The sequence below is a fragment of the Grammomys surdaster genome, unplaced genomic scaffold, assembly GCF_004785775.1.
Source record: "Grammomys surdaster isolate TR1022 unplaced genomic scaffold, NIH_TR_1.0 193, whole genome shotgun sequence".
NCBI classification, from domain to species: Eukaryota; Metazoa; Chordata; class Mammalia; order Rodentia; family Muridae; genus Grammomys; species Grammomys surdaster.
The window spans coordinates 9,813,835-9,841,334 of record NW_021604638.1 but is presented as its reverse complement, the minus strand read 5'-3'; the positions used below and the strand labels follow the sequence as shown (position 1 = coordinate 9,841,334).

Sequence of the window (27,500 nt, the reverse complement as noted above, 5' to 3'; positions counted from 1 at the left end):
AGGGAGAGGGAGAGAGAGAGGGAGGGAGAGAGAGAGAGAGAGAGAGAGAGAGAGAGAGAGAGAGAGAGAGAGACTTGGTTTTGTCCAGGAATAAGCAGCAGAGGATAGGATAGAACCCGTATTTCCCACGTCTTGGGTGGCTCTCCGGGTTATAGCTCTAGTGAGGACTGGCAGTGAGGGAATCACTCTGGCCGTCACCTATTCCCCTGGGGATCTGCACATCCCCACGGATATTTACTTCCTTGGTTGATCAGAGAGGCAAAGGCACCAGAGCCAGAGATGAAGAAGCATGCCCTAATGGGAATACCCCATGGTGTCCTTGTCTCCACAGAACTGCTCAGACAAACTTACACTTTTACACTTATCTACAGAATACAGATTGGTGTGTGTGTGTGTGTGTGTGTGCGTGTGTGTGTGTGTGTGAGAGAGAGAGAGAGAGAGAGAGAGAGAGAGAGAGAGATGTATGACTGACTCTGGGACAGCCAAGGGCATCAAATCCTTATACCTTCTTAAAGCATTTTTTTTGCTATTGTGTATGTGTGCAAATTTTCAACTGTATGGGTCCCGAGCACTGAACTTGGCTTGTCAGGTTTGATTGTAAGAGCCTTTTTTACTGAGTTATCACACTATCTGCCAAATACTCACATCTTGTCTGAATGTTAACTCTCCATCCTAACAGATTATCTGGATGTCCACAAAACCAAACGGCGTAGGCACCTTCTTGGCAAATCCCTCAGGAGCATCTTTGAGTCCATCGTGGAAGGCCCCACGGTTAGAGCTTAGTCTGAAACCATTGGTGGATTCCACAGACCCAGTATGGCCGTTGGTCCTGTCCAAGGTTCTGAAAATGCCTGACTAGTGAGAGTATCTGCAGATATGGGAGGCTTTCTGCTCCAGCCAAGGGGCCGGCTGTAGTCCTGCGTCTTTCTAATCTGGGCATAAAAGGGGACAAGCTCATCCCAGACTCAAACCTTGCTATTTTTTTTTTTATTGGAGCAGAGAATCAGAGGCAGCTGGGTAGCATAGATATGATTGTATTCTTGTCTCTTTCATTGGAGGCAAGATCAATTTAAAAAGAGGTTCTATTGAGGAGAGACCTATGTTGGAGTAAATAGAAATGGGTTCTAGACTGAATTCTGCCATTCGTTGGCTTTGTTGCCTGGGCAGTTATTTTCTCTCTTGGGTGCTTAGTTTTTTTTCATCTATGAAATGAAAGCTATACATTAGATAAGATGAACAGTTCTTCTGTCCTGCAACTCTCCTGGGATTTTGACGACCCAAGCTGGGAACCAGGTTGACTGTAAAGCTATTTCCTCTTTACACTGTGCTAGCATGTTTAGATCTCCTAGATGCAAAGGGTTTAAACCTCAAATGTCACTTTCTGAAGTGTCTCCACCATTGGCTCAAGTCTGGTCTCTGGGTTGCTGAGGGGTCCCAGGGTAATCTAGCTTCTGAGGGAGGGCTGGTTTCAGGAGAGGACAGGAAAGCATGTCAGGTCTGGAAGCCTCAGAAAGCAATCCTGGATTAGAGGATTAGACATTCCCGCCCCAGGAGAAAATCTGGTCCCCAACCGGCAGGTGGCCTCATTCCCCCCTTCCCCCACCCTATTCCCGGCCAGCTTGGGGCCAGCATACCCTCCCTGGAGGCTGCACCATCTCGGGTGGGAAGGAAGTGCTACAGGACCTCAGTGCTGCCTGCTCCTCACTGCATTTCATCCGTAGTTCATTGCACGTTAGAAAGCCCCTGTCTGTGGTGTGGACTCTAGGGACTTGTCTTGGGGGTAGGATGCTGAGACTCCAGCCAGCCTGAGCACCGCAAGAGAGTTCTCTACAACTCCTCTAGTGGCAGCCACTGATTTAAAACCAGAATGGGCCAAACAGACCCATTGACCGGAGCCCCCTCGGGGAGCACAGTGCCTCACTAATGGGGACCTAGGCCCCATATTTCTCCTAGGCTCCTAGCTGTAGGACAGTGATCTGGGAAAGGGTCTGGTTTTCCTGCCTCCAGGCCTTACCTCACCAGTTTTGTAGACAGGCTCCCTGGGGCCCTTATGTTCCACCGTGCCCGCCCCTGGCGCCTCAGTCCCCTACATCTTTTCCCCAGGGGTCACCGCGGACCCCCAGTCAGGCAGCCGCTGCGGGGCCGCCTCCCCACGGCCGCGACCTAGTTCCCTGCCGTTATTTTTAGGGCGCGGGATGGCACCTGCCCACGTGCCGGGCCCCGCCTGCGCGGAGTGGGGGGGGCTGCGTCTGCTCTAGGGAAGCGAGGGCCGCGTCCCCCGCAGCACCCCCTCCATACCACCCGTGCAAGCCCCCAGTTTTCCCGTGAGGGGGCCACCGGAGCTCTCTGCCCGCCTCTCATCCCCTCTCCTCCCTCCCTCCGGTTCCCCCCCCAAAAGAAAACCCGCCAGTGGCTCACGCCTCCTGCATACGGGATGAGGTGAGCAGCGCCGCTACTGAGAGGGGGCGCGCGCGGGTGTGAGCGTGTGTCCGTGTGCGAGTGTGTGTGCGCCGGGCGGGCGGGCACTGCAGCTTCTTCCTCCGTGGAGCGGAGAGCGAGCGAGAGAGCTCGAGCAAGCGAGCGAGCGGTGAAGGCGGGCAGAGGGGCGCGGGCGAAGCAGCGTAGCCATCCCGAGCCCGGTGCCGCGCAGCCACCATGCTCAACAACCTGACGGACTGTGAGGACGGCGATGGGGGAGCCAACCCGGGTAAGCAGTGGTCCGGGGGCGGCGGGGGAGGGGGCAGCGAAGAGGAGAAGAAGGAGGAGGAGGAGGAGGAGGAGGAGAAGGAGGAGAAGGAGGAGGGCAGCTTCGGAGTGGGGGGCAGAGCCGGGGCCGCCTCCTGCAGAGAAGAGCCTGGGGCTGACCCGGGCGGCAGATGCCGGATGCGGGAGGCTGCGGGCAGGCTAGCTCCATTGGAATGCGCTAGGCGCTGTCCACGGTTCTGGAATGCGCCGCGCACGGAGGCAGATTGGGGACCCGGGGTTGGAATGATGCACGGCCTGGAGGCAGCCTTGGATTAGCTAAACCGGAGAGGCCGTGGGAAGGGGATGAAATAGCTAGAACAGGGCTGACGTGCTGTTCGACGTGCAGGAGGGAGGCTCCTTTCCCCGAGAGGGGACCCAGGTGTCCTGGCGCAGAGCAGGGACCAGCAGCTTCTAGGGGCGCAGTCTGCTGCAGTTCCTCGCTTTGAGTTTCCAGCTAAAAGGTGGTGGTGGTGGGGCGGGTTGTGACGGCTCTGGGGCTTGGAGGCATATGATAGCTCTCGTCTGGGCTGCGGTGTCTCATTAAGGGGACACTTGGTGCAACCAGAACCCCCTCCCCCAAGGCTCCCCGGAGTCCTTATCTCAACCTGAAGCTACCACTTCTGTGGATTTTTTTGGTCTACTTTGCCGATTGATTTCCTCTTCTTCTCGGTTGTCTGTGGGTTTCTATTCAGGACAGGATGCAAAATCCTATTCTTCCCTCTTTCCCCCTTCTCTTGGTACCCTAGGGCGACAGTGTGGTTTTCAGGGCGGGGCAGGGGGAAGTCTTTATAGTTAGCTCTCTTAGCTATCCTGGTGAAGCCTCAGAAACGGGGTCCTTGTGGCTGACTCCCCACCGCTGTGGCGACACTGCGGACTCGCTGCGGTGGGTGCAGAGACTTGCCAGGAGCTGAGGGGCTCTGGAGCAAATCCTTGTGCTGTTCCGGTTCTCTGTCATCCTTCACTGCCGTTTCTCTGCTCCGAGGTCTTGGGGCCAGCCACCCCCTCAGGCTCCCAGGCCCCTCGCCGCCCCCCAGCGGTCTCAGCCATCCATCACGGCTGTCAGCCGCCCCCCAGCCCCCACCCTTTAGCGGCGCTGCGTCCCCTGCGCACTAGCGCATCTCCAATGCCTGCTGTCTGCGCTCAGCGCCTTCCAACGCTCCCCTAGGCATTGCTTGACCCTCTGGGCCAAGATTCCCATAGACCTCCCCAGGAGATGGTCCAAGACCCCAAGAGCTGAAAGCATGATCTCGCAGACACTAGCAGGTTTGACTCTGAGGTCTTTGATTTTGGATCACAGTCAGGGCCAAGTAGAGGCGTGGGAAGGCTGGGGACACCAGAGTCCCTGATCCTTTGTCCGAGACACCCCCTTCCCATTCTCCCATGGGGCTGAGTCCTATACTGGGGACAGAACTGCTGCTGGCCAGCTCATCCATCTCTCCAGTGACCCTGGGGTCACCTCATCAGACAGAGCTCCCTTGGCTGCAGGGGGAGGGGAGTTGTAAAGTCCAGTTGCGGTAGATCCAGGCATCTTGAAGCAGAGCTCCTGAAGCTAAGGGAAGGGATGTCACTTCCTCCCAGGATCCCCCTCAGATACCTCCACTATGAGACATCCTTGCTTCCCAGAATGGGTTCTGTCGATTCCTCAGCATCTGCTTCCTCCACCGACCTTCACTGTACCTTTGTGCTTTTGGAGAGGGGTCCACAAAGACCTACTAAAGAGGCACACATGTGCTGGAAGCAGGATTCTGACTAGTAGTTCTTTTCAGTTATTAGGCCTCTCTGTTAATTTCTAGACGCCGAGTGTAGCAGGCCCATCTGGAGACTTTCTTTCTATATATAGAGTCCAGCGCTTGGAATTAGAGTGGCCAGAACCTGGGTCAAGAATTCTGCGTCCCAGAGGGGAAAGGTCTACCCTGGACGCTTAATAAAGGTGGTAGGAGACACTGAAGACTTCCTGAGTCTGATCAAAGAAGGACCAAGAGCTCCTGACTCTGAGTCTAGATTCTTGGAACTATATGGAAGGACCTGGGTGTTGACCTGGGTGGGGGGGGGGAGTATGAGGACTCCTCTGGGTCAAAGAAGACCCCAAAGATGTTATCCCTGATATCCCTGATACCTAGATCTTCTTTCCCTTTGAGGTCTGATGCCCCCTTTCTCTCCCCAAGTTGCTGTGGGGATTCCCTCCAGGTTCAGCCCCAGGCCCCGGAGGAGGCTCCTTAGCCTGAGCCTGTTTCCTCCGGGCGAGCTCTGGCCTCCGCAGCTTAATTGAAAGCCGATTCAGGCTGAGAGCTCCCAGGGGGCGGGGACGGGGGCGGGGGCGGGGGCGGGGAAGGCTCAGCCTGGGTCTGGCCAGTCTCTTTCGCGCCTCTAGGCTCTCCCCCATCACCCAGACTCCTGGCTCTAGGGAATTGGGACTAGTTTCCCCTTCGTTGTGCTGTTCCTCTCTCCCCATCCCCCTTAACAAGTGAGCCTAGCGTTCCAGGCAGGGGACAAAATCAGCCCTTGCCTGATGGGGCCGGGTGCCTGGCGTCTGGCCCAGGCAGCGGATGGAAAGGCGGGACCCAGGACGAGCCTACCAAGCTGCCCCCTCCCCTGCGCTCCTCTCCTGGCCCGGATCGGGCCTGTAGTCTGGCTAAGCGTTGCGCGCCGCGTTACATAAGTGGTTGCGGGCGCGTGGCCGGCTCGGCTCCGCGCTGCGCGGTCGGTCCCCTCTGTCGCCATGGAGACCGGCGCCAGGCCTCCTAATTACGGGGTCTCTGGCCAGGATGTCCCCCTTCCAGCCCGTTGAGCGCCACTTGCTAGGGCAAAGAAGGCAGGCTTGAGGGGGACGCGAAAGACAGAGGGGAGGGGCGTTCCTGATCACCATCCCGGACCCAAGAAAGGATGGTTTTAAGAATGGCACCCAGCCATACAGACAGAGAAGCCCTTAAGTCTTTCAGCTAAAGGAAGGATGTGGGACAAGGAATCCAGGCTGAATGGGTATCAGGTGTGCTAAGAATGTTAGCTGTAATAGTAACAGTAGGTACACCTGTGTCACCGCCATGGCGTGCGTTATCCCATCTGAATCCCTAACCATTCTATGAGGTAGGCCAAGTTAGTATACCTTTGCAATGGGAGAGCGAGAGGCTGGAGACAGAGCCAGAGAAGATGGTACTGAAGTTTTCCCAGCTCATGCCCTTTCCTGAACACTAGGTTTTTTTTTTTTTTCTCTTGCACCCCATTGGCTTCTCTAGTCCCCACTATCCTGTGGCAAGAGAAGAAGGCATCTATCTGGTCAACATTTTAAAAGGACAGGGTCCCACCTCACTTTCATTTCTTCCATTTCTGGTCCCAGACAGATCTTTTCAGATTCTGGAGTCTGAGAAGGAAGCCTTGGAGAAGTTTCCTCCAAATTCTATTTCCTGAACATCTATTATGTGCTGGTGTCCACAGGGAGGATAGGCCTATTATTCCCAGTAACTCACCCCTCTCCCAACCCCACACCTCCCTGTGAGAGAAAAGAATGGCTGGGGTCTAGTTAGGCAATCGGGCGTTTCTGTCTCAGTAGGCAAGGTAGAGGTGGGTGGATTTTGGACCAGGCATCCCCATGTCTCCAATTTTCCGACAGGTTGGGATACATGATGCTGTGGAGATGGGTCCCCAGCTGGGTGGCTGAAGGAAGGTTCCAGGAGGCAGGGAGGATGCAGAGGGCTAGACAGATAAGGATGTCCAGAGAAGACGGCTAGGAGATTCAGGGTCCACAGGGCCTCCACTTTACTTAACTTGGACAATGGTGATTTTCCCTAGAGTCCAGGAAGGTGTCTGCTGTTCGACCTTCAGCTCTGGTGCTGAGGGAGGTTGACAGCTGGAAGTACCAAATTATATCCATGGAAAACTCGTAGCTTTTTGGAGGGAGTTTTCTTTGCATCAACAGTGTTTCTCCTTGGCTTGGCATATTTCTTAAACACATTTGTGCGGTTACCTCTGGCCCTCAATGTGTGCAGCTTCTTTCATGGGGATTGGTCCCTCTGGGAGCCCAGGTGGCTTCTGGACCCTACGATGGATCACCTTTAGCCAAATTCAGCCTCTTCCCCACCCAGAGTCCTCTCTTCTGCACAGCTAGCTCATTAAGCTACAGCACTGTCCCACCCACTGACCTGCGCTGGGAACCCCAGGCGTTCTCCTAGATCTTTCCCTCCCCTTCCCCAAACATCTGGCACGCCATGCTTCCCTAATGCCCCATATTGCTGGACCTAGATCAATGCTCCAGTTGCTTGCTGTATCTCTCACCTGAAGCCAGAAGGCTTGCTGCAAAACCCAAGTCAGATCCTGACACTCTTTGGCCTGAAGTGTCAATGACTGCCCATTGTCCTCTGGATGAGGGCCAAGTTCTTCAAGATGGCCCGCCACTTCCTTAAGTCTCACACTGCCTTGACTCATCCTTTGCCGAAGCCACGGTTCACTCCTAGGCCCCTGGTACGCCCCTTCCTAAGTCTCTAGCTGGATCGTGCTTTGATCAGCAGTTTTAACCTGTTCTGTTGGCTTCCACATCTGGGACATCAAACACACTGTTCTGGGTTCTCTCTGCCTGGAACACTCTCCTGTCACACCCCCCCACCCCCAGTCTATCCCTTACTCATCCTTCAGTTCTCAGCTGACGCGTCACTTCCTCTGGGGAGCCTCCTGTGACCTCTCGGGCTGGGCTGCGTGCCCTCCTTCATCCCTGATGTTCGTTTCTCTCACAGACTTTAGCAGTCCTGTCTACCACGTCTTCTCCCCTGGCTTTGGCTGTTTGGTCCCTCTTCTGCCCATTTTATCAGCACATGGAAGTCTGACAGTGAATGAGAGAATATAAGATACTAAGGGGGAATCCTTGGGAGTTCAGGTTGCAAGGTCCTCTGCTCTCCTCTCTAGGGGGCAAAAAAAAAAAATCAAACATCCACCCACATACTAAGATGGTCTCATTTATATCCAAGAAGACAACTCTGGTGACCTTTAGGTGTCATGGCGGATGAAATAGAACCCTCCCCAAGAGCAAAGAAGGGCTCACATGGTCACCAGGCACTTAGACCATGCCAGCAGTAAACTGGGTTCTTTATCCATGCTGTCAACTAAGATCATGCAAGAAGGCAGCACAAGCCCAATCCCTCCAGCGCATGACCTGAGGCTCCGACAGTTAACGAGGTCATAGAGCTATAGGCAGGGTGGATGCGGCACAGTGACTGGTGTCAGACCTGACTCCTCTCCTTCTCAGGTGATGGTAACCCCAAGGAGAGCAGTCCCTTCATCAACAGCACGGACACGGAGAAGGGCAGAGAGTATGACGGCAGGAACATGGCCCTGTTTGAGGTGGGCTGCTTGGGCTCCATCAGTGTTCCCTCCCTCCCTTGGGAAGAGGGGCCACCTGTGCACCCCTCCCTCAGGTCCACCTTCCTCGGCCTCCCTCCCCCTCCTTGGTCTTTCCTGGCTATACCCTCTCGGTTCCCTGTCCTCCTGTCCTGTCTCACCACCTCCTTCCCCTGTCCCCCTGCTCCCTGTCCCTCAGTTCCCATCGTATCCCAAACTCAGGGGCTTGACCTCTGTCTCCATCTCTTTACCTCCAGCTCACTCCATTGCTGCCCCGACCCTCCTCCAGCTTCCTAACACTGACCCTGTTTTCCCCCCATAGGAGGAGATGGACACCAGCCCCATGGTCTCCTCTCTGCTCAGCGGGCTGGCCAACTACACCAACCTGCCCCAGGGAAGTAAAGAGCATGAAGAGGCAGAAAATAATGAGGGTGGAAAAAAGAAGCCAGTGCAGGTGGGGCTCGGCTCTGGGGGGAGAGGGGATGGGAGAAGAGTGTGGGGGAGGAAAACGGATCTGGGTGGAGGGGTGGGTGAATGATGGAGAAGCAGGAGACGGGGAGGGGTCTTGGAGGCTGGCAGAGAGTAGGGAAAGCCTGTGAGATCCTGGGGGCAGAGTGAAGGGTGGGGAGCGGCAGAGAAGGAACACGGAGGAGGCATGGGTTAGGCCGTTGGTAATGAGCAGGCAGGGCAGAGACTGACGCTGGCCTCTCTGGCAGGCCCCGCGCATGGGCACCTTCATGGGCGTGTACCTCCCGTGCCTGCAGAACATCTTTGGTGTCATCCTCTTCCTGAGGCTCACTTGGGTGGTGGGCATTGCGGGCATCATGGAGTCCTTCTGTATGGTCTTCATCTGCTGCTCCTGTGTGAGTGACCTACCCCCCGCACCCCCACACACACACACTCAGGGAAGGCAGCTGGGGTTTGGCTGAGGCCTGGGGGTGCGGTGGGTGGGTGGTGGGAGAAGCATGAGATCTGAGCTTTTTATAGGAGTCACTGCTTATGATTTTTTGAGAGTAAATTAGCCCTGACTGGTCCTTCCTGAATCTCATAGGCTTCCCTCTGACAACTGTCAATCGGGTTTCGCCTGGATCTTTATGTATGTGTTTATGCGTGTGATTACTGCCAACCCATTGATGAAAATGATAAATGCAGAAAAGAAAACAAAATTCAAGTCAATTGGATGAGCTAACATTTTGAAAAGTCTCTACTCACGAGAAACGAGATTACGTCTCACAGATAGCTTTCCAATTAGATTCTCCTAACCCATATTGAAACAAAAATCCAATATCCATTGAACACCAAACTTGAGTCTTCACACATATAGCCTTGAGACTTCTCTGTGTGTGAAGATGTCAGTGCTGGGGCTATTGTTCCCATTTTACAGATGAGGATACCGAGGCTTGAGAAGTGAACTGAGTTTACTTGGGTCATAAGATACCTAGGGGCCAAATTGTGGTTACCGGGGTTCTCTGGCACTATAGCTCCTCCTATTTGCATGGTGAATAGACGGTTATTTATTTATTTTTTTTAAGAAGGGCCTGGCATGAATAGAAATTGGAACAGACCCAGAGAGAAGCTCAGGAGAGGAGAGCCTGTGGGTTTGGCTGGTGGCTGTAGGGTATGTTGGCTTGGCCTCCAGCCAGGCCACTGCTGCCCCCAGCAGTCACCACTTTGATGATCTCTTTCCTACAGACAATGCTCACAGCCATTTCCATGAGCGCGATTGCAACCAATGGTGTTGTGCCTGGTATGTGACTGGGCCCTTTGCGGGGTAGGGGAGAGCTGGAGGCCTAATGATTGACAGGGGAGCCGTGGGCCAGGCTTTGGGTCACGACCCAAGACCCAAGACAGTATTGCAGATCAGGAGCTGGGCTATGATTGTTCATGGGTGGGTAGGAGTGAGCCTGTTGGGGATAGGGAAGGAGGCAGATACCGGTGTCGGGTAGGACAATGGTTACTCTCTCCCCCACTCGAACCGAGACCCTCTCTTGTGCCATCCTGTTTTCCGAGCCGTGACCTCTTTACAGGAGTAATTAGCAACATGGTAATAATTAATGCAGCAAACTCCATGCAGAGTGGTTGGCTAGGTCTCCCATAGACTCCTTTCTGGGGCTGTAGCCTGAGGTCTAGAGACACCTTCTTCTGTCCTCTGTCCCTGAGCCCTGATCACCGTAGAACTTCCCAGGGCCCTCTGACCCTCTTTGCTGACACTAGGTTTTCTCTACAGCTGGTGGTTCCTACTACATGATTTCCAGGTCTCTGGGCCCGGAGTTTGGGGGCGCCGTGGGCCTCTGCTTCTACCTGGGCACTACCTTTGCTGGGGCTATGTACATCCTGGGTACCATCGAGATTCTGCTGGTGAGAGGGGCAGGGGAGGAGGTGTGGGGGCCCAGGTTGTCAGCCGCTTAAGCAGCATTCCCTGGACACCTGCTATAGGCCAGGCCATTCCTTAAGGCCAAAGAGAAGTCGGATGTGGTCTGTCTCAAAAGAGTTCCCAGTCTGGTTGGGGAGACAAGATACGATAATTATGTAACACAAACAGCTGTGGTTTATCTGGCACCCACTGAGTTCTCAGCATAGCTCCAAGTGCTTTACAGTCATTATCCTGAATCCTTAGAGGTTTAAGTATTATGATGGCATTTTACAAATGAGAAGTTCCAAAAGGCAGATGAAGCTTGCTCAAGGTCACTCAGCTACAGGCATGTTGGCAGAGGCGGATTGGAAGTGTTAAAGCAACAGCTGGAATACTGGCAGCCCACGACATTCTCGGGGCTGTGCAAAGCCCTCTTTGGATGTTAGTTGCAGAGCCCCGATGGATGGTTCTTAGACTGCAGAAGGACCACGAGGGACCTGTGTAGAGAGGTCTGTCAGGAGTCGTGTCTGATGAGGAGACTAGGTGTCTGTGCTGTTTGAAGGATAGCGTGCTGCCTTAGGCCTCCTGCTCTGTCTGGGTGGGTGTGTACTGAACGAGGAGCCTTGGTGCAAGGAACTTAGTTGGAAGACCTCTTGCCCAGCATGCTCGAAGCCCTGACTTTGCTTCTCAGCACCATATAAACTCCCTCTACTTGAGAAGTGGAGGCAGGAGGATAAGAAGTTTGAGATCGCCTGTCAGCTACATAGTGAGTTTGAAGCCTGTCAGGGCTACACAAGACCCTGCCACAAAAGAAAAGAAAAGGAAGAGAAGGTGTTGTACTAACATTTTCCAAATCCCCCATGTCCTCTGCAAGAACTAAGGCTCTCAGGCTGTCAGGGTTTGTTTGTTTGTTTGTTTGTCCCTGCCCCCCCCATGAATCTTTCATGTATTAAGATACAGCCATTTTACAGATTCGGAGGGTAGAGAGTCTCAGGGACATGTGAGGAGTGTGAACCTACATTCCTCTGGCTTTCAGGGTCTGTGCTTGTCAGCTCTCTCCCCTGGTATTGGGGACAAGAACTAAAGGACCAGAGCCTTTTGGTTTCGGGGGCGGGAGAGAAGGTGTCAGGGACTGGGAGGCGCTTGAGTGGGCATTCTGGTGAGAGCATTGTGGACCTCTGTGACCTCTGTGACATAAGGCATTTCCACACGCTGTATCAAACAGTGCCCACTGACTGCCACTGGAACGATATCAGAGTTAAGGAGAAACTGATCCAGTGGAAATCAGAAGCATTTTAGTGTCTGTGTCTCACACTTCTGTCTTTCTGTTTGATATTTTTTCTGCATTTGTAAAACCTAACTCCATCTATAAATATTTCCTTAAGATCCTGAACACTCCATTTATTCATAAATAAAAAGTAACTTAAACCAATATAAGCATTTTAAGTTTACTATAGACAATATGAATATGCAAAAAGTCACATTTCAATTATTCAATAAAAGCTTCTGTTATCCTTTTTCTTTTCTTTCTTTCTTTCTTTTTTATTTTTTTGAGACAGGGTTTCTCTGTGTAGCCCTAGCTCTCCTGTAACTCACTCTATAGACCAGGTTAACCTCAAACTCAGAGATTCATCTGCCTCTGCCTCCCAAGTGCTGGAATTAACAGTGTACATCACCACACCCAGCTTGTTGTTTTTTTTAAAACAGGGTCTCCTCAGAGTCTAGGCTTGTTTGGCACTGGTGATTCTCCTGCCTCAGCCTCCTGAGTGCTCAGATTACAGACATGCCTGGTACCACTGATATTTGGACATTCCTACAACTACAGCTACAATCATATACACACACATGAGTAAATATTTCCACATTTACAGAAGCGAGACTATCAGATACATTGTTTTTTAGAACTTGACTTTATTCACCCAATACACTACAGATAATTTTTTTTTTTTTTTTGGTTTTTCGAGACAGGGTTTCTCTGTATAGCCCTGGCTGTCCTGGAACCTACTCTGTAGACCAGGCTGGCCTCGAACTCAGAAATCCTCCTGCCTCTGCCTCCCAAGTGCTGGGATTAAAGGTGTGCCCCACCACCGCCCGGCCACAGATAATTTTTAAACTCTTGAAATGAAGTCTTGCTATGTAGCTCAGGCTGGTTTCAAATTCTCCTGCCTCAGCCTTCCACAGTGTGGGATTGTAGGTCTGTAGCACCGTGCCTGCCACAGACAGTTTTGGAATCAGTCCATATAAATTCATGCCTTTCTCCAGTTTGATACTGGGGATTGAACCCAGGGCTTGTGTTCATATTAAATGTACTTTCTGTCACGGAACCATCCACAGCTCTGTAGTTTAGTTAGAATCATAAGAATTTATTTACCTATCCTGTAGGAATGAACATCTATTTTTCTACCTTTGTATCATAAATGATAAAAGTAATAATTATAATTAATAGTTTTAATAAATAATGGTAGTGAAGAACCTTTCCCAGCATCTTTGAGTGGTGGCATTTTTGTGGACTGCCATCGTAGACTTTGTAAGAGAACTAGCCAGTGACCTGTTAATGGATGCCATTTCCCATTTTGGAGATTATTTCCTTGGGCTGAGTCTCAGCTGGCCTTTCCTGGGTCACCTGTCTAACTTCCTTTGCTCCTTTCCTACAGGCTTATCTCTTCCCAGCTATGGCCATCTTCAAGGCAGAAGATGCCAGTGGGGAGGCTGCCGCCATGTTGAACAATATGCGGGTGTACGGCACCTGTGTGCTCACCTGCATGGCCACCGTAGTCTTTGTGGGTGTCAAGTACGTCAACAAGTTTGCCCTGGTCTTCCTGGGTTGTGTCATCCTCTCCATCCTGGCTATCTATGCAGGGGTCATCAAGTCTGCCTTCGACCCACCCAATTTCCCGTGAGTGCTGTCTTTCTGAGTCTGCAGTATTGTGGGCGTCACTGGTCCAGCTCAGGTCGACATAGTGAGAGTGTCTGCCGGGTCTCCTCTCTTCACCTCTCAGAACTGGAGTGTGTGGATTGAGAGCAACATCCCCTGGAAGGGTGAAAGTTTTCTGTTTAGGGGAGTTTATTCAGCATGGGTAACATTTTTTGAGGTGGGAAGAAATTCTCTTGAGTGTGTCAGTTGCTTACTGTTGGAGGACTTAGGCTTCTAAAGGAGTATGCTCGGTGTGGTAGAAAACCTTCTGAACGAGCCAACCTCCCGGAATATGCAGTCTTGGTGTCTAACACATTCTCAAGGACAGGAAAGAACTCAGGAGAGCCCAGGGTTCAGGTCCCCTTTGGTTCCTCCTCTAGTACAGAGTCCCCTTTATCTAAGAGGACAGGACACCGAGGCTGCTGTCCGCGGTGCTGAACACAGCACCAGACCAGCAGACTGGTTCTCCATCTGCACGCTAGAATTGCTTGGGGACCTTTACAGAAACCCCAGACAGACTGAGAATCTCTGGATGTGGGGCCCTGATATCTGCATCGCTCAAGCTCCCAGTGACTCTCCTGTGAAACCAGAGAGAAGTCTTGTTCATCCCATGCCATCTTCCTTGCCCTCCCCTCTCCCTAGGATCTGCCTCCTGGGGAATCGCACGCTGTCTCGCCATGGCTTTGATGTCTGTGCCAAGCTGGCTTGGGAAGGAAATGAGACAGTGACCACACGGCTCTGGGGCCTTTTCTGTTCCTCCCGCCTCCTCAATGCCACCTGTGATGAGTACTTCACCCGAAACAATGTCACAGAGATCCAGGGCATTCCTGGTGCTGCCAGTGGCCTCATCAAAGGTCTGAGGGAAAGGGGCTGGTGGGGAATGCTGGGGGGGGGTCATAGATTAAGTGGTCAGGATTAAGGGTGTCCCTTGGGACTCAGTTCAATGAAATCAGCTTTAATCGAGCATCTTGTATAGGCCATGTCTTGTCTTTAAAATTAAGGTGAGGTAGAGGCAAAAGTGTGGAATTCACTTCACTGTTATTAAAAGAGAAAGCCTGTCTAATAAGAATTCTTGACCCACTAAGTACTCAACACTGTGCTAACACAGTGGGATCACAGTACAGACAAGTCTCAGTGTGGGGATTTTAGTGACAGACAGTGCATTGCTAATAAACTATGATCCATATAGCTATGTATTCAGTGACCAAAGAAACGCAAGGACACAGCGTCCGTGTGCATCAGGCCACAGGGACAGGGGCTTCCAACACTCGCCAAGGGAGCTCGTCCGTTATGTAGGGGAGTAAGGGAACACAAAGCAGAGAACAGCCTGCCTAATGTGTGTGCCATGAGGGGCATAGCATGTCCTCTGACCGCAAGCCATCCAGTGTGACTCGGAATTAACACACGAAGAAAGGGGGGCAAAAAATGATGCTAGAGAGGGTAGCGCGAGCCAGACTGTGGCAGGCCCCAGAAGCCATGCTGAGGAGTTACATCCTGAAGGGAGTGGGAAGCAGGAGAGGCAGTGGGGTACAGGAGGAGGCAGTGGGGTGCAGGGGAGGCAGTGGGGTACAGGAAGAAGCAGTGAGGTTCAGAGGGAGGCAGTGGGGTACAGGGGAGGCAGTGGGGTGCAGGGGAGGCAGTGGGGTGCAGGGGAGGCAGTGGGGTACAGGGGAGCCAGTGTTGTAAGTTTGGGACAAAGATGATTCTGTACCGAGAAACAATGGTGGTTTCAGTGGGACTGGAGTAGGAGTTCCAGCTAGAGTTACTCTTCTGCCCTGGAGGTGTTTGATCATGTCTGGACACACATACAAATAAACACACTCTTACTTTATTTTATTTTGCTTGTGTATACGTGTGCGTGTATGTACATGTATGTCATGTGTGCATATGGAGGTCATAGGACAACTTGCTGGAGTCTGTTCTCTCCTTCCACCATACGGGCCTCTGGGATTGAACCCAGATTATCAGGCTTGGCAGCAAGTGCCTTTACTCACTGAGCCATCTTGCTGGTCCCTGGAGATATTTTGGTCAGTAAAACCAGGGGGGTTGACAGGGCAGAAATGGTTCACGCTTTTTAATCCCAGGACTCTTGAGGTAGAGGCAGGCGGATCTCTTTGAGTTTGAGGCCAGCCTGGTCTACAGAGTGAGTTCCAGGACAGCCAAGGCTATACAGAGAAACCCCATTTCAAAAAACAAAAAGCAAACAAACAAACAAGAAACCCAGAGGGGTTGGGGCTGGATAGATGACTCAGAGGTGAAGAGAATTTGCTGCTTTTCCAGTGGACCTGGGTTCGAGCCCCAGCACTCACATGGTGCCTCACAACCATCTGTAACTCCAGGGAATCTGGTGCCTTCTGAACTCTGCAGGCTCCAGGCGCACATGTGGTGTGCATAGACACACACACAGACAAACATGCACACAGAAAATGAGACAAACCAGAGAGATCCTAATGCTCTCTCTAACACCCTAAAGTGCTATTTGTCAGCTTTCCAGAGGAGAGCCATCTACGCTACCCACCACTGGTGCATGGTGGTGGAGCCCCGGGACGGGAAGAAGAGACTTATTAGTGAGTGGTCACAGACAGAAGCTGGGATACTCTAAAGCAGGGAGGGGAACAGATGCAGTTGAGAGTAATGCCAGGGCCAGTGCCATTGCCAAGATGAGAGATGCAGGAGCCAGTTGGGGGCTTGAGAGCTGATTAGGTCACCTGGGGACATGGGAAAGTCAGTCTCAGAGAGGATCCTCTGTGTCTGTCCCACTAGATTGGACAATTTAAGGGCAGAGGCTCAGTCCTATTCAGCTTTGAAATTTGGGTTCACACCCTGGTACAAAGCAGGAGCTTGGGAAATGGCGGGATGTCTGAGGCCAGCAGCGGGGCGGGAGTGAGAGTTGGTTGGTCTTGACTTTCTGCTCCCCACGCCTACTGGTCCGAGCTCTGGCCCCCAACTTCTGGTCATCTCCCTGAGTACCTTCATCTTCCCACAGAGAACCTGTGGAGTTCCTACTTGACCAAAGGGGTGATTGTCGAAAGGCGTGGGATGCCCTCCGTGGGCCTAGCAGATGGTACCCCGGTTGACATGGACCACCCCTATGTCTTCAGTGATATGACCTCCTACTTCACCCTGCTTGTTGGCATCTACTTCCCCTCAGTCACAGGTGAATGGGAGCTTGGAGAGGGCGTCCTCTGCCTGGGAGTGGGTGGACAGGAGAGTCAGCGCCAAGACGAGGGGTCCTTCCTTTGATGACCCTGCCACCTAAGCCAGAGCTGATTGTCCAGGTGAAGGAACCTCAAAAGAGGTAGCATGTGAGGCACTGGGCCCCAAACTCCAATATGTGTCCTTTCCTCTGTGTCTCTGGCTACTATCTGAACTGCTCTCCTGCTTACAGGGATCATGGCTGGCTCGAACCGGTCTGGAGACCTTCGGGATGCCCAGAAGTCTATCCCTACTGGAACTATCCTGGCCATTGCTACCACCTCTGCTGTCTGTATCCTGCATAGCTGAGCTGTGTCTACCATGCGTGTGTGTGTGTGTGTGTGTGTGCATGTGTGCGTCAGTGTGGTGTGACACATTGCAGGAGGCACTGTAATTGTTACCTTCTCTGGTGGCTCAGGATGGGGGTGAGGGTGGGCACCACCATGCTAAAGATTCTCCTTCACTCTCTGCCTTAGACATCAGCTCTGTTGTTCTGTTTGGAGCCTGCATCGAGGGGGTGGTCCTACGGGACAAGTAAGGAAAGGAAATGGTTTTGTCCTGGGGGAGGGGTAGGTTCAGGAGGAAACAGACCTGGGGTGGGGAGGGGGCTGGGACCTGGGTAAGGGGCCATGGGTGGGAGCGCCCTCAGTTTCCTCTTATTAAATAGTTTCTCTTCCTTGTCATGGAAGCTTTAAAAAAAATCTCCTTAAAAAGATGTCACCTTTGGTTTGGAATAATGATGCACTTATTTTTTTTAATGATACGTTATTTAAGGTCTTTTTAGTCATTCATTCATTCACCTAGTAGTTCTGTGTATTGTTCACTGCCTTGAAGGTTCTGAGGGAAGCAAAGAGTAACACAGGTTTTTTCCTTTGTTTGGTTTTTTGTTTTGTCTTGGTTTTGGTATTTTTTTTTTGTCCTGAAGGAGCCCCCTGGGGTGATGGCCACACTTATAAACAGACCTAGATACAAAACACGAAGAGGACCCAGGGCTACAGAGAGCACACAGGGGTGCAGCGTGACCTGGTCAAGTGAACAATTTGCATACATTATGGCTGTTTTAGGCCAGTTTGGATTCCATTTATCTCCCTTAGTCGTAAGACCTCCCATGAGACTGCCAGGGTCCCACAGTTCCTCGCCACAGCTCTTTATCTAGCGTTTGAAGGATTTCAGTAGAGGCTCCTGTGAGAAAGGGCTGGAATGTGTGTGTGTGGGGGGGGTTGTTTTTTGTTTTTTGTACACTGTGATTTGTTCATCACCAACCACAGATCAAAAGCATTGGCTACAACTCAGCTTGTATATTTTCTTGGTCATGGTCTCCTAAACAATACAGTGTAACATCCGGGTCCAGAGCACTTCCAGTGTTTTGGGGGCCGGGTTGTAAGCCACCAGACGTGAGTCTGAGTGTATAGGCGAGTGTACACCTGCCAATGGGTACTGTGACATCTATAATGAGTGAGCGCCACAGAACCTGGCATTTGGGGAGCAGGGGTACTCATACCTACCCCCTGCTGATCTTACCTGATGGTCACCTCACTCTTCCTTCCTACTTTATTTAAAAATTTTATTTATTGTTGGACCGTGTTGTTGGCACACTCCTTTAATCCCAGCACAGAAGCAGACAAATCTCTGTGAGTTTGAGGCCAGCCTGGCCTACAGAGTGAGTTTCAGGCTAGCCAGGGCCCCATAGAGAAACCCTGTCTTGAAAACCAAAATAAATAAATTATTTATTGCCAGGTGTGGTGGTGCATGCTTTTAATCTCAGCACTCTGGAAGTAGAGGCAGGCAGACATCTGTGGGTTCAAGGCCAGCCTGGTCTACATAGTTCCAGGACAGCCAGGGCTATATAGAGAGACCCTGTCTCAACCAACCCCCTCCCAAATGTAATTACTTAATTAATTAATTATCTATTTATCGTTAGTGTGTATGTATGATGAGAGGGCTGTGTGCATGTGTGTGCAGGTGCATGTGTGCCATGGCACATATGGACAGTCAGAAGACAACTTTCAAGAGTTGGTTCTCTCCCTCCACCGTAGATTCTGAGGATTAAGCTCAGGTCTGAAAATTTTGCACCTGACTGTTATTTTAGAGTAGGTTGACGTCCATACATCTCATTTAATCATAGAGCTGTCATGAGACCACCAAAGGTCCAGCAGTCCCTTGATCCATAGCTCTCCACCTGGTGTCGGAAGTACCTCAGCAGTGTTCCTGTGAGCACATCTGGGGGACAGAACTCCTCAGCCGCCGAGGCAGCGGTCCTCCTCTGCTCTCTTTTCTCTTCCTCTCCCCTTCCCGCTTACTTTCCTTTCTTTCACTGTTTTACCTGCATGTATGTCTGTGCATCACATAAATGCCTGGTGTCCATGGAGACCAGAAGTCAGTTGCTGGATCCTCTGGGTCTGGGGTTACAGGAAGTTTGTGAAGTGAAATGTGGGTGCTGGGAATTGAACCCAGGTCATCTGGAAGAGCAGCCAGTGTTCTTAATAGATGATCCATCTATTCTGCACATCCCTGTTCTGTGGAGCTAGGGTCTTGCTCAGCTGCCCAGGCTGTTCTGGAGTTCTTGGACTCAAGGGATTCTTCTGCATCAGCCTCACAGGTGGCTGGGACTATGGGTAGTTGCCACCACGTCCCTTCCATTTTGAGACAGTGCCACAGATGCAAAATTCTCTCCTTTGGTTTTATTTTGTTTTATTCTTTTTCTTTAGACAGGGTTTCTCTGTGTAGCCCTGACTGTCCTGGAACTCACTCTGTAGACCAGGCTGGCCTCGAACTCAGGGATCCACCTGCCTCTGCCTCCCAAGTGCTGGCACTAAAGCTGTGAGCCACCATGGCTATGGCTGGCCTAATTATTTCTCCTCTTCCTCCTCTTCCTCCTCCTCTTCTTCCTCCTCCTCCTCCTTTTTTAACATTAATTTATTGTATGGATGTGCACGTGTGTATTGTATGTGTATGCACACACACATTTGTGCCATAGTGCACATGTGGAGGTCAGAAGACAACTTGTGGGAGTCAGTTCTCTCCTTCTACCACGCGGGTGGGTCACGACATGCAGCCAGGGTCCTTCCCTGCTAAAGCTATCTTGCAGGCCCCTCCCCTTTTATTCTTAACACCACCAGCACACGACGAAGCCAGGGCCTCATGGAGATGCTGTAGTCCCAGAGAGCCGAGTGACTAGCTCAAGACCATCAGGCAAGCAAGTGTTTATTAAAATCATGTTCACACCATGTTCTGGGCACACTTTTCATATCCCGTCTCCTATTCTCTCTCCGTTTGTGTGAGGTAGGTTCATGGAGATTCTCAGATTAGAGTTGAGGAGGGTCAGTGATATGCTCAAGGTCACACAGGCAGGGTCAGTGATGTGCTCACAGTCACACAGACAGTACTGCAGATACTTGGCTTTGTCTCTCCATTGACCCTTGTAATGCCTAACCCCGTGGCCAGCACCCTATTGGGCAGGCCATCTGTCTGGGGTGACCTACTCTGGAATCCAGATGGCATTGTTCACCCAACGTCTCTGTGCCCTCCCTGTCTCTTTCCAGGTTTGGGGAAGCTGTGAATGGCAACCTGGTAGTGGGCACCCTGGCCTGGCCTTCTCCCTGGGTCATTGTCATAGGCTCTTTCTTCTCTACCTGTGGGGCTGGACTACAGAGCCTCACAGGGGCCCCACGTCTGCTGCAGGCCATCTCCCGGGATGGCATAGTGCCCTTTTTGCAGGTCAGTATGACAGAGCTACTCCATATAAAAGATTAGTCATCTGGTCCCCAGTCCAGGAGACACTGAACCAGGGCCATCTCCAGCCCTGAGCTCCTTCCTGTGTAGTGTCTCACAGCGACACTAAAAGAGAAGGGACCTTATTTGGACCCATGGTCAGTACCATCTATAGCACTGTCTGCTCTTAGGGGAAAAGTAGATAGCTTGTCTCTATCTTAGGGGACAGTCAGGGATTCACAGAGCCAGACACAGGACAAGGGAATGTTCTCTTTTTCTGTGGTCCTAAAGAAAAAAAGACTATAGAACAAACATACAGACACACCTCGCCTATCCCTCAGGAGCCTCGTTCCCTCTGGGGGGTCGTTCAGTGTTACTGCACTGGGATGTCAGTGAGGGTAGGTGGGGCAGAGAGAGCCTGCTGTTCCCTTGAGTTCCCTAGATGATGCAGAATACTCTTTTCCTAGCTCCTTAACGGTCATAAGGGTCCCATCTCTATTCGCCCGGTCCCCAAGACTGATGACTGCTCTGTTCCTAGGTCTTTGGCCATGGCAAAGCCAACGGAGAGCCGACCTGGGCACTGCTGCTGACTGCCTGCATCTGTGAGATCGGAATCCTCATCGCCTCCCTGGATGAGGTCGCCCCCATCCTTTCCATGTGCGTACCAGGTCTGGAGCCCACCTGTTGGCCTCGCGAGCCTCTTCCTAGGTCTCCCCCGCCCCCGGCCACCTTAACAACCCCCAAGTTCTGCAGTGGTCACAGAATCCTGTCCTTGGCTATGCAGGCGCACACACGTCCAGCCTTTCCCTCGTCTTCTCCCAACCTCTACTCCCCTCAAAGTCCTGTTCCGTCTTCTAGTCTCAGTCTCCCTTTCTGCACCCCCTGCTTCTGTTTCACCTCGGTATCTCTGCATTGCAGGTTTTTCCTGATGTGTTACATGTTTGTGAACTTGGCTTGCGCGGTGCAGACACTGCTGAGGACGCCCAACTGGAGACCACGCTTTCGCTATTACCACTGGTGGGTGCCCCTTCCTGCACCCCTGCCCACAGGGCCATATCTTACCTCTCCTTAGCCCCACTTCAGACCCGAGGTCATCGAGCTGGTCATCGAGAGGTCCCATCCTCTCGAGCTTTTGTATCCTGTTAGCTCTAGGAAGGTCATAGCTCTGGTCTTCTGGGTACAAGCAGCAGCGTGACAGACAGAAAGTAGTCTCAGTGACGATCTCTTCCTGTTCCGTAATGCTCAACCTCTTACAGGGCAGCATGGAGGTTAGAATCTACCAGACTCAAATTCACAGGCTGATTGTCCACTTACTAGCTCCTGGAATCTGGGCTGGTGATGGAGCCTCTTGGAACCTCAGTTTCCCCAGCTGGGAAATGGGCACAATAGACACACTCCCTCCTGGGTTACTGGGGGAACACATTGGCCCCGGATCCAGGGAGGACTCAGCCACAGACCTCCTCAACATGTCACTCTGTGTGGGCTTTCCTCTGTGATGGGAAGGACCGTGCTCACTCCACTCAGAAAAAAACTGAGTTCACGGTGGGTGACTGGCCCAAGATTATTGGATAATGGACTGAAGGCCACATGACTCCATAGGGCTATTCTTGCTGCTGGCCTCCTTCTGGAAGGTCCTGTTTCCAGTGTGTCCATAGACCTCTGTCTCCGAAACCGCTTGAACCCATGTACCTGAGGCTACTGGCAGGCAGGGTCGAAGGGACAGAGATGGGGCAGTGATTCGGGTGTCCTGTCTATGGCTACTTATTTAGAAAGCCCCGTGTCTGCATGGCTCAGGGTGACAACAGGGTGGGAGTTAGGCCTGCATGACCATGTCTTGCACAGGCCTTGCCTGCTACCTTATTCTTGCTGTCTAAGCCAGTGTCACCGTCAGCCCTGCCAGGGTTCAGGGACAGGCTCTCTTTATTTTTCCAGGACTCTCTCCTTCCTGGGCATGAGCCTCTGCCTGGCCCTCATGTTCATCTGCTCCTGGTATTACGCGCTGGTGGCCATGCTCATCGCCGGGCTCATCTATAAATACATCGAGTACCGGGGGTAGGTGTCGGGGGAGGGCGGGCAGGGTGAGGGGTGACTGGGTGGTGGTCCGGGGCTGGAACACAGGGATGAGGTGATACGGGCTAGGTCTGGACATGAGGCTTGAGAAACGGACAAGCTAGTGTCCAGATTTAGGGATGATTTCAAAGGGATGCAGCTCGACTACACCGGGAAGCCAGAGCGATGCGGGAGAGATGGCGGCCGTGCCCTGGGCCTGCCAATTCTGTGAGATGTTCCCCCTGCTGCTCCTGGTTTTCTGGACTCATATAATTCCCTTCCTGGTCCCCAGGGCGGAGAAGGAGTGGGGGGATGGAATCCGAGGCCTGTCTCTCAGTGCCGCACGCTATGCTCTCTTGCGCCTGGAGGAAGGACCTCCGCATACGAAGAACTGGAGGTAAGCAGTAAGGGGGTACCTGCTGAGGGGTTCAGGGTAGGGATGGCAAGGAAGCAGGGATCAGATTTATCTCTCTGACTTTGTTTGGCTGAGTGGTACCTTCCCACACCCCTGACCCCACCTCATGTCATCCCTCCTTCTACAACACTATGGTAAACTGAGACCCAGACATTTGTTCTCCAAATCTATTCACTGTGGCAGCCTCCCGGCCATGCATTTGTCTATTCGATCATTCTATTCCTTGTGAAAAATAATTCTTAAACTCATGACACATGGCAAACTCTCTTCCTAGCTCTTGGGGGATGCTGCCAGCTCCACAGATCTGTGGAGAGAGATGCACAGAGAGGCAGATTGACATCAATTCTGTGGGACTGATCTCTGCTTGAGGGTAGTAGGGTCTGCCAGGAGTCTCCAGGCTAATGCCAGTGTTTCTACTGAAGATGAGAGGCTTTAGGGCTTCGAGAGTCTTCCTCCTCTGCCTCTTAGGTCAGGTACTTCCTAAGTGGCTACTGCACACACCCAGCTCAGCTTCTGTTTCCCTGGTTCCATCAAGGGTCAGGTTGGAAATCCGAATTATAGCCATGTTACCAACCTGGGCTTCCCAGATGCTGAGCTTGGTACTGTCTGAAGGTTCCCAAGTGGACAGACAGCACAGGGTCCAGCCTAGAGTAGGTACTTGGTCAATACTGTGAAAGAGATGGAGGGTTGGAGGGACGTGAAGCTGAAGGCATAGAGAAGTGGCCGTACATGGTTGGAAGAATGCAGGGTTAAGCATATGCACAGAGAGGAGTCTATCCGGGTGAATAGATGGATGTGTGAATGGGTAGCAGGTGGGTGGATGTGTGGGCGGGCGACTGAGTGAATAATGCCTGGTAGGTAAATTCATCTGGAGACTGCCGATGACTGAAGGATGAAATGGACGAGTGGGCGGTTGAATGGATAGATGAATGGGGTGTATGGAGAGACAGGTGGGCGGGTGGATGGATAGAGAGGTATGGGGAGACCGCTGGAGGGCTTGCTGCTCAAGGGAAGTTGATGCTGCCCCTTCTAGAAGGTTATGGTTGATGGGGCCCAGGCGTGGGGGAATAGAAGAACAGACGGGTAAACTGATGTGGGTCATGTGGTGGGAGGGTGGGTGGTTGGGAGGTGGGAGGTGGGTCACGTGGTCCTGCACCCTCTTCAGGCCCCAGCTCCTGGTGCTGGTGCGTGTGGACCAGGACCAGAACGTGGTGCACCCGCAGCTGCTGTCCTTGACCTCTCAGCTCAAGGCAGGGAAGGGCCTGACCATCGTGGGCTCTGTCCTTGAGGGTACCTTTCTGGACAACCATCCTCAGGCTCAGCGGGCAGAGGAGGTGAGGAGAGGCCGGGTAGGGTGGAGAAGTCAGGGTCTGAAGGGAGCTGAAGTCCCCGCTGTTCCTGCCTTCAGTGTGCCTTTGGGATCACAGGGCACTCGGGAGTTTGTCTTCTCCTTAGAAGCCGAGCCTGAGGGCCAGAGAGTGAGCGAGTGCCTAAGATGTCACCCCATAGCGGCTCAGTGCATGAAGCGCTTGCTTGCTGTAAAAGGACCTGACCTCAGGTTCTGAGCACCCGCCCCACGGAAAAGCCAGGCCCTGAGGGAGCGCATCTGTAATTCTAGCACTGAGGGCAGGCGTGGAGATAAGAGGATCCCAGGAGCCCATTGGCTAGCAAGGCTAGCCAATCAGTGAGCTCTATGTTTAATGAGTGACTCAAAAAAGTAAAGTGGAGGTCGGTTAGGGGACACAGCTAATGTTGACCTCAGGCCTCCAACCCCATGAACATCTGTGCACGTGCACACATACAATTCAACCTATAGGACCATTGGCTAATAGAGGCAGAAGGGCCCATTTTATGGAAGAAGGAAACTGAGGCTTAGAGGCCAGGTTACCTAAAGTCAGAAACTACTTATCTTGCTGGAAGAGGAAATCTTTTAAAATGTCTTCAAATTCAAGGATCTGCTGGGCACGGTGATGCTCGCCTTTAGTCCCAGCCTTTGCCAGGCAGAGGTGGATGGATCTCTGTGAGTTCGAGGCCCGCCTGGTCTACATAATAAGTTCCAGGACAGCCAGGGATACACAGAGAGACCCTGTCTCAATAAACAAACAAACAAACAAACAAATAAATAAATAAATGCCGGGCGGTGGTGGCGCACGCCTTTAATCCCAGCACTTGGGAGGCAGAGGCAGGTGGATTTCTGAGTTCAAGGCCAGCCTGGTCTACAGAGTGAGTTCCAGGACAGCCAGGGCTACACAGAGAAACCCTGTCTTGAAACACCAAAAATAAATAAATAAATAAATAAATAAATAAATAAATGAAACGAAACTAAAAACAAATTCAAAGATCTTGTAGGAGGAGCCCAAGGCCCAGAGAGGGACGGCAGCTTTCTGAAGTCACAAGGCTGGCTGGAAGTCTAGCCAGAATTTGCACATGCCCCTGGCTCTGGGTCACCTGCTTCTGTTACACCCACAAAGGAGTCTACAGAGCCACTGTGGAAGTGTCTAGAACCCAGTGGGTAGAAGAGGAAGTAGGCCCTACCTAAGACTCAGGCCTGTCTTCCCTTAGGGTTATAGCTGGGAGTAGAGAAAAGGGGACCTAAGGGAGGTGAGGTGGGATGGGGAGGGGCACCCCTAATGGCTTGTGACAGTTGCTGTTTCCGCCTCACTGAGCCGTTCACACCAATCTATCAAGACTTGGAGCTGGAGGCCCCAACTGGTCAGGACAACTCAACATGGACTGGCCGAGAGCATGCTGGGTACCAGGCTCTAGGCTAGGCATAAGGCAGAGCAAGAGACCAAGTGTTAGCCACAGGCCACGGCCCCACACGGGAGGCTCCAGCCCCATTAGGCACCATTGAGTGCTGCGCTGGGTTAATGACACCAGCTCTAGAACACATTACGGCTATGATACAGGGCAGTGTCCTGAGCCCTCTCATGAATTGAGACGTGTAATTCTCCCGATTCCTGAGCAGATCTGCCCCACCCTGGGGAGATAGGAGTAGAGGTTAGTAGAGGTTGCCTGAAGCCACAGCCAGGAGGTGGCAGTGATGGAAATTAGCCCGTGTGTGTTTGACACCAGGGCAGTGGTTGAGGGCAGAGCAGTTGAAACCACTCTTGGCTTGTCCAATTCTCACACTAGCAGCCTGTCCTTAAGTGAGACTTTCTTTCTCTGAGCCTCGGTTTCCTCATGGATAGAATGGGAACAACAAGAACCCTTCCCTCAGCGCAGATTAAATGTGCACTGAAAACACTTAGCACTATTCTCGTTAATTACGTGTGGCCATGTAGAATATCCTGGCTTAACTGTGGTCTAGGAGGGTGCTGTCTGGGGAGGATGGCCTCTGAGCAGAGGGAGGCAGGCTTTAATGGATGATGGGATCGGGAGCACGCGGGGCAGCAGTGGAGAATGTGCGGAACAAAGGGCAAGTTAGAGCAGCAGTGGGGAGTGGGGAGGCTCCGCAGCTCATCCCGCGGAGAGGGAACAGGGACGGCAGATGACGGGGTTCCGGGCTGGGTCCTAGAGTTGGATAAGATCAGAGTTGAGGTTCAGGAAGATAGGATAGATGCAGAGAGGGAGAGGGTGGGGGGAGGGATGAAAAGATGGGAGGGAGTCTGTGAGACCCAGCCCCAGCCCCAGCACAGGGTGTCTGAGGCTGGCCCTTATCGACACATACCCTCCCCACAGTCTATCAGGCGCCTGATGGAGGCTGAGAAGGTGAAGGGCTTCTGCCAGGTAGTGATCTCCTCCAACCTGCGTGACGGTGTGTCCCACCTGATCCAGTCTGGGGGCCTCGGGGGACTACAACACAACACCGTGCTGGTGGGCTGGCCTCGAAACTGGCGGCAGAAGGAGGATCATCAGACATGGAGAAACTTCATTGGTACTGATGCGGTGGGCTCAGGGATGAAGGGCTGGCTCTGGGATGCTTTGCTTCTGAGGGTTTTCTGAGCACAGTGTGTGTGTGTATGTGTGTGTGTGTGTGTGTGTGTGTGTGTGTGTGTGTGTAAGCACATGCAGGTGATACCACACATCAGCTTCTGTGTCAGGCCCTGGGAGGAAGACAGGGCAGGAAAGGGCAGAGTGAGGGCTGCAGCTTCACAGTCACTGAGGTCAGGGTCTGGTCTGTCCTAGATGTGTCCACCCAACACTTATAGAATGCATTTGGCGTACCAGGTAAGTCGAGGCTTTCTCTAGTGCTCTCATGGCCGTGAGCACTAAGCACTGGCATCTGCATGTTGGTGTGAGACAGAGACAACAGAGACAGAGAGACAGAGAGACAGAGAGACAGAGGAATTTGCCTGGGTCACACAGCTGGGAAGCCATGTTTTAAACAGCCAGAGGCTCCCCTGCTAACTCCAAACAGTTCCGATCTTTTAAGGATTCAGTGAGGCCACACATGGTGGGTTCTTGATAATCAAACGAGGTCTAGGTTGGGGAGGGGCTCAGTAGGTAAAGTGCTTACCAGGAAAGCATGAAGACCAGAGTTTTATCCTGAAATCTAGAGGGCCACAGTATTGGGGGTCAGAGACTGGAGATCCCCTGGGATTCAGCTGCCAGCCAGTCTAGCCTGCTTTGTAAGCTCTAGGTCAGTCAGGTCAGTTAGAGCCCTATCACAAACAAACAAGCAGCCCCAAGAAGCTGGACAGCTCTTGAGGAACTGATAAGGGTGCCTGAGATTGACATCTGCCGTCCATATACATCTACATGTGTACCCACATAAATACCCCCCAGACAGACAGACAGACAGATACACACACACACACACACACACACACACACACACACACACACACACA

General features: G+C 52.3%; 1 protein-coding gene across 3 annotated transcripts in view; it reads left to right on the top strand.

Annotated features, from left to right (window-relative positions):
* The window catches only part of Slc12a5 (solute carrier family 12 member 5), a 36,648-nt gene that overhangs the window by 5,010 nt on the left and 4,138 nt on the right, over window positions 1-27,500 (top strand). For 2 of the 3 annotated variants that reach the window (XM_028769588.1, XM_028769589.1), the window contains exons 2-18: window positions 7,979-8,073; window positions 8,393-8,524; window positions 8,787-8,933; window positions 9,763-9,817; window positions 10,298-10,428; window positions 13,078-13,319; window positions 13,980-14,191; window positions 16,324-16,494; window positions 16,726-16,824; window positions 17,009-17,066; window positions 20,075-20,249; window positions 20,782-20,900; window positions 21,162-21,260; window positions 22,176-22,295; window positions 22,585-22,689; window positions 23,873-24,041; window positions 26,389-26,584. In XM_028769588.1, coding sequence (XP_028625421.1) covers window positions 7,979-8,073; window positions 8,393-8,524; window positions 8,787-8,933; window positions 9,763-9,817; window positions 10,298-10,428; window positions 13,078-13,319; window positions 13,980-14,191; window positions 16,324-16,494; window positions 16,726-16,824; window positions 17,009-17,066; window positions 20,075-20,249; window positions 20,782-20,900; window positions 21,162-21,260; window positions 22,176-22,295; window positions 22,585-22,689; window positions 23,873-24,041; window positions 26,389-26,584 — 2,325 coding nt within the window. Of the gene's footprint in view, window positions 1-2,640; window positions 2,708-7,978; window positions 8,074-8,392; window positions 8,525-8,786; window positions 8,934-9,762; window positions 9,818-10,297; window positions 10,429-13,077; window positions 13,320-13,979; window positions 14,192-16,323; window positions 16,495-16,725; window positions 16,825-17,008; window positions 17,067-20,074; window positions 20,250-20,781; window positions 20,901-21,161; window positions 21,261-22,175; window positions 22,296-22,584; window positions 22,690-23,872; window positions 24,042-26,388; window positions 26,585-27,500 lie in introns of those variants that run through there. The other variant, XM_028769590.1, reaches the window with a different exon arrangement.